Genomic DNA, 6,791 nt, shown 5'->3' with positions numbered 1-6,791 from the left:
TTATTCGTGTACGCACCAGACGGAAAAACAAAAAATATCGTGTATCCACAAACACTCCAATAAATAAATAGAATTGAAACGACACTTTGAAATGTTTTTCCGATGAAAATGAATAATAATAATAAGTTTCAATAAAAATAATAAAATGTAAATTGAATTTTATCATAACGAGTTTGCTTGAATTTCCTTTCTTCTGAGATAGTAGCAATGCGTGACGGGTAAGCTAGTAGTCTATAAAATAGACTATAATAATTTGCAGAAGTTTCCTTGCAATCAACAGGGATTCTCCAGAAATAACAAGTAGTCCTTTGGACAAAACTCTACTACAATTTGAAGAATGTGCTTACAAATAACAAAAATTATCTGAAAAAAATGAAAAAAAAAATCTATCCTGCATCAAGTCTATCAAATTATTTCATATATTTACTTTTAAAGACATTTAAAATTTTTTTAATAATATAATAAATGTTTTTTAAATGATGATATTATATATTTTATACTCATTCTTACAATATGTATTTTCCAGGAAAATAATTTCTTACTTGTTATTAACCAAATCTTGTTAGGAAACACACATTTCTACTCATAAAAATTATTTAAAATGCAAATGTAAAAATCCTTGTATATCCATTTTAAAATGTGATAATTAATTCATTCATTCATTTATTATAAATAAAAATTTGATTTAAAAAATCTATTGGTATACTTGTGATCTGTAAGCAAATTAAAATATTACCTTATTGTTAACTTAAAACATTCATTATAATAATTATTCTGTGTAATTATTTTTGTTTGTATAACCCACAGCAGCATAAATCCTGCAGAAAATTACTAGAAACAAAAATAAAACTTTTATATAATTCCACCCACCTTGCACCTATATAAGCAGCCAATGTTTCATAGGTGCAAGTTTGCAATTGCAATTTAAACTAGTATAACTGTATAACCCATACTTCTCTATTAAATTGTCTTTTAAATTCAGATAACCCATAAGGTTTTTGCTTGTAGTATGAAAATATGTTACTTAAAAATTTGATCAGATGAAATAATACTTCTTCAATGTGCATGATTGCAAGATTATGACTATATTATTAGCAATTCTGTCTTTGTTTGTACTTAAATGTCTTACTTTTTATCATGGGACACATGTTTTTTTATTTATCATTTTTTCAATTTGTGTTGTTTGGTCAGTGTTTTTATATAAAAAAATTAACTAAAGGCTGAATTGTGCATATTAAATCAAATGGTCAGATTATTTAAAGATGATTTTGAAGCTAGATTTAATTATATTGTTAGGAAATTTGCTACTAAAGGTGGTCAATGTTTCTATCTTATCTGAATTCATTAGTTCTAATCATTTAAAGATTAGAATTAATTTTAAATATGTAAATAATTTAGAATTAGCTGAAGGAAAAGATTTACTTGGAGAGACTCAAATTCACAGCTCTTGCACATTTATTACTATTTAACTGTCTAGATTCCTGATTCAAGTTTATCTCCAGACATATATGTAATTTGGAATTATAACATAGATTATATTCTCAACTATCTTTAGTATCAAATTACTTTTGTAATTAATTAGATATAGCCTGTAAATAATCTAGCTGTTTGGTTTACTAGACCTATGCTTTTATTGCCATATTCTTTCAAAATCGCTCTTCTGCTCATTGGGCTGTAATTTTCAAATTGTAGACCTATACCTTCCCACTATTGTCCATCTGTCTGTCTTTTGTTAATCTCAAGAACAGAGTTAGATAGATGAAAATCAAGATGAGATATTAGTCTATTTTAATCAAAATATGATTAAAAATTGCAATCTGACACTGTGATGTCACAATAAGGAATTTCAATTTTTCTAAAATGAATTCTGTTTGGAAGTCATGTCATTCAAAAAAAGCTAATTTTAGAATAAGAATATTCCATTGTTGTTTACACTATAAAATTAACTTTACATTATTCCTACTATAAAAAATACCAAGTCTCAATTTAACATATTCTTAATGAAGCCTTCATTAATAATGCTAAAATTTTCTTAGTTTTTTTTAAATTTTTCTTTGTGTTTTCTGAAAAAAATAATTTTTAATAATGCTTTTTCTTTCATAAAAAGAAATAAAGTTCAAATACTTTTAGCTTTCGGTAAACATTCTGCATAATTTTGTTTATTCCATCAGTGATATATTGGCAACATGAGAGAGTTTTGAGAGAAAGTAAGTGTGAGATTGTGAATGTTGTTTGTAATTTTGATGAGTGATTGATTGAAAAAAATTGAGATTTATTTATGTTTATTCAGGTTCATTACTTGATTATTCATTATAAAAATAACAGAATAATGTGATTTTTGATTTCATTTCTGTTTCTAAAAGCATTATTGATTACTTTATTTTGATTTTAATTTAAACTAAGAATTCATGTTTAAGAATTTCTTTAATGTTGTAAGTATTTATTATTATTTCAGTCTATTATAATTATATCATAAGTACATCATTCTTGAAATTCATCATATATGAATTTACAAATATTTTTTAAAATATTTAATAATTTTTTTATTCTTATAGCTGAATGTTAAAAATGTCTGAAAATCAACAAAACCAAGATCAAAATTTAGATTCTTCAAAGTTGGATGATGATGATCAGCAATCAGTTACAACTTCTAGACCAGCATCGCGTGGTGAACATCACAGTCCAACACTTAGTGCTCAAGGATCTCAAATAAGGACAAGTTTAAGGAAATTAACTCAAGAGAAAAAAGCAAAGAAAATCAATTTTTATCGAAATGGTGATCGTTTTCATAAAGGTTTATTATACGTTTTATCTTTGGAAAAAATTAGATCTTTTGATGCACTTTTAGAAGATCTTACAAGGTTATTAGGAAATCATGTTAGTCTTCCTAAAGGTGTACGTTATATTCTTACAATTGATGGAAAAGAAAAGATTTCATCATTAGATCAGTTACATGAATGGGAAAGTTATATATGTTCTTCTACTGATAACATTGTAAAACTTAATTATGGCAAGAAAGAAAAAATTGAGAAACCACCTCAATCAAATAGTATACGAAAGCCAATTGAAAATATTGTAATTCAGAAAAGTGAACCATCAGTTTCTTATTCGGAAAGTGGAACAAAAGATTTGCGTAGTTTTATCCATCCAAAATTAATTACAGTTATCAGAAATGGTGTAAAACCTCGTAAAACTGTAAGAATGCTATTAAATAAAAAAACAGCACATTCATTTGAACAAGTTCTTGTTGATCTTACAACAGCTATCAAACTAGATACTGGAGCAGTCAGAAAAGTTTTCACTCTTAGTGGAAAACAGGTTTGTTAAAATTTTAAAAAGCTTTAATATTTTGTTTTTTCAACAGCTTGAAATGACTTTATTGTATTGTAAAAACAAAAAATTATTTAGCCTCATATAATTTTTAGTTAACTTATAAACTTGAGGCTATAATTTTTAATTTTAAAGTCATAAATAACAAAAATAAATCAGATAAAACAGCTTACATTTCAAAATATAATAAACCATCTTTAATATTTTCAAATAAATTAATAAGAAACAAATGTTTTCAGCTGATTTGTAGAATAATCTTCAGATTTAAACAAAATTCTAAAGCAATTACATTCTAGAACATATGATGTGTAGAAATAACATGATGATGTAACCAAGGAAAGAAAATGACTCCTGAGAATTGCTTCGTGTAGATAGAATTTAAGAAATTTAATGTTTGCTTTAAATGAAATTTTACTGACAAAAAATTATCAAATTTACACTAATAGGTATACAGTAGTTTGGGACAAAATTTTACAGTATGACCAACAATGTCTCATGCGACAATAAACAAAGGTAACTTAACCTAATTTAATTCTAATTTAACTAGTTTTTGCAATAATAGGGCCCTGGATCAAGATGATGGGGTTTTTTTCTTTGGAAGAAATAAAAATTAAGATGGAAGAATTTAGAAAAAGGGGAGATAAATGATGAAAAAATTTGCCATGTGTCTTCAAAATACACTATAAAGTCAGTGTTTAATAAGTCAACAATGGTTGGTAAATTAACCTATGATTGTCTTTGTTCAGTGATGATGAGAAATTCTGTTTTGTTCTTACCAACACGCACGTGTTACTCCTCCAAAACTCAATCTCAGAAGATAAAGATGTCTGTCTTGTCCTTCTCTGTCCCTATATTCCTTTTTTTCTTAGTTTTTCTGACCAATTCGGTTCTACTCATTTTGTTTTAAAGAACACATTAGACCACTCAATAAGAGTGAGGTAATATGGACAAAAGGTCTGGAAGTACTGTTTTGAAAGAAAGGGAGGGAAGTTAAGAACACAAGGCATGATCAAGCCACAACGTACACTATTTGAAATTATGACTAGTGTAAAGAATTATCTAAGTCTGTAATTTAAAATTATTAAATCTTTTTTTATATTGTTAANATCATGAGACCCCATGGGCACCCTGCATCGGTCTTTATTAAAACAGAAAACAGATACATACAAAATAACATATAAAACAGTGGTTACAGAATTAGGTGCGACAAATGATATAAAACAAACAGATTACAAGAGATAACAGCAGGGCCATCAAAACAGAAGAACAATCAGAAGTAGGGTAATGCCACATTTTGCTATAAGAAGAGCACAGAATCTGCAAGTTCAGGTTCTTAAGCATCTTCACTGTTTCCTTACTGTAGTGCACTCTTGCATTGTCATGGTACAAGAAAAAAAAAGTTATTTTAAGCATTAATTTTGCAAATATGTATCGTGAGGTTTAACAATGCTTCATTGATCACTGTTTTTTGTAGAACGAAGATATATTCATTTTAAATTTAACTGTTAAGCAATGATATCAAACAATGAACTGAAACTGAATATACAGACTAGACACTTGTCGTTATTAAATGGTGATGATTGTTTGTTTCTATACTGCACTTTGTAGAACTCTGTGGTAAGTGGATCTTATTTATCAGTCAACTTTCAAACCTATATTTTTTTCATTATCATACATATACAGGGTATTATTAGTTAATAACTCAGAAAATTTGTTTCTAAAAAATTGTTAAGAATAAATTTTTAATATTTTCTTAGTCGGCTTTTTTAATGCCATAAAAGTCTTTGCCTATTTCTCTCTTCTGGGTGAGGTGAGGCAACTTCAAATTTCAAATGGAAACATTCAATTTCCTTGTATTTTTGGATTCTCTATTAAAAAATAACAAACTTTTATTGAGAATGTTTTTGAAAAAATGTTATATATATTCATACATTTGAAAGATAACATTCTAATAATGCACATCCTATGAGGTTTTATAAAAAAACTAGCTGCAAGTACCCGCTTCGCTGGGTTTTTATTTATTCGTACATTTATATGTAATATAGTTTTTTTTTTTTTACATAAAAGACTTTCTCTTCCTCTACATAATCTTTCTCTGATTCGATGTGTTTACCTATAATTTTCAAGTTGCTCTTCTGCTTGATTATTTCTGTTTCGTTGATAATTTTTCCTAGCAATGTTAGACGTACTTTTTTTCCTTTCGTTGTTTTAATTTATTCGTACATTTATATGTAATATAGTTTTTTTTTTTTTACATAAAAGACTTTCTCTTCCTCTACATAATCTTTCTCTGATTCGATGTGTTTACCTATAATTTTCAAGTTGCTTTTCTGCCTGATTATTTCTGTTTCGATATGATTTGAGACCACAAAACTTCTTTCTTATACTTTGGCATTGTTTTTTATATTCTTACTTTTCACACTTCACTATTCACTTTTCACTTTCTACTTTTTTCTGTTATTTGTACACTTTTACTAATGAAAAATCAACTGATGCATGTGCATCACACATCTCCAAAAGCCATCCTCACTACTCACATGTAACAGTCCTCGACAATTCCAAAACATTTTCAACTATTTGAAAACATTTAAGATTAAGATTACATTATAGCCAATCTTACTCGTTTTCACAGAATGCAAGAATTAGGTCCTCTGTTTCCAGACTAATTAGAGAATTTTTATATGGGTCTAAAAATATGTTAGATTTCTCGCAAAAACACAAAAACCGCATCTGTGCCTGTAAATCTTGCACACTGCTTTCTCTTAACACTTCCTTTGTTACTCAACACTTCCATTCTTAACACTTCCATTGTTGACACTTTCATTGTTACACATTTTCGAAGTCAACCACTTTCAACCCCCATATCTCTCACACCCTTATAGCTATCAAGATGCAACCACCATAGTGCATGATAGAAGACTTGGGGCTACTACCACACACAAACATCATTCATGTGTGATGTGTAGTTTTGGCTGCAGAGTGAAATATAGGGACAAACACGTCCATTTATATATAAATATATATATATAGTTAATTGTTGAAACAAAACTTATCTATATGATTCAATAAATGAAGCAAAGAATAAATGATGTATATGCTAACAGTGGTTCTCAAAGCGGGTGCCGCGGCACCTTAGGGTGCCTCAAGAACGCCACAAGGGTGCCGCGAAATTTTTAAATAATTAAATTAAAATTACTTAAAATAATTGAATTAAAGTATTAAATTAAATAAATAATTAAAAGATACCTTTATAATAATAACTTTTGTTTTGAATGCTTTTGTGTTGTTTGGAAATAAACTTACTTTAATAAAAAACTTTTATTTTTTTCAAAGTCTTCTCATCCTTCATATCTTTACTAACCGTAAAAAGCAAAATAATAAATAATAATAATAGGGGTGCCGTGAATTTTGTTTAATAATTTCAAGTGTGCCACCTGACAAAAAAGTTTGAGAAACACTGC

The 6,791-nt window shown here is 27.7% G+C and overlaps 1 protein-coding gene across 1 annotated transcript in view; it reads left to right on the top strand.

The window, feature by feature from the left end:
• Positions 1–6,791, top strand: part of LOC111620770 (serine/threonine-protein kinase DCLK1-like) — a 63,419-nt gene that overhangs the window by 12,105 nt on the left and 44,523 nt on the right. Inside the window, exon 2 of the mRNA XM_023362770.1 lies at positions 2,556–3,318. Coding sequence (XP_023218538.1) covers positions 2,560–3,318 — 759 coding nt within the window. The 5' untranslated portion in view covers positions 2,556–2,559. The remainder of the gene's footprint in view (positions 1–2,555; positions 3,319–6,791) is intronic.

This window comes from Centruroides sculpturatus, unplaced genomic scaffold (assembly GCF_000671375.1).
Source record: "Centruroides sculpturatus isolate CEXI.00-Female unplaced genomic scaffold, Cexi_2.0 scaffold204, whole genome shotgun sequence".
NCBI lineage: Eukaryota > Metazoa > Arthropoda > Arachnida > Scorpiones > Buthidae > Centruroides > Centruroides sculpturatus.
This window is presented reverse-complemented; position numbering and strand designations above follow the sequence as displayed.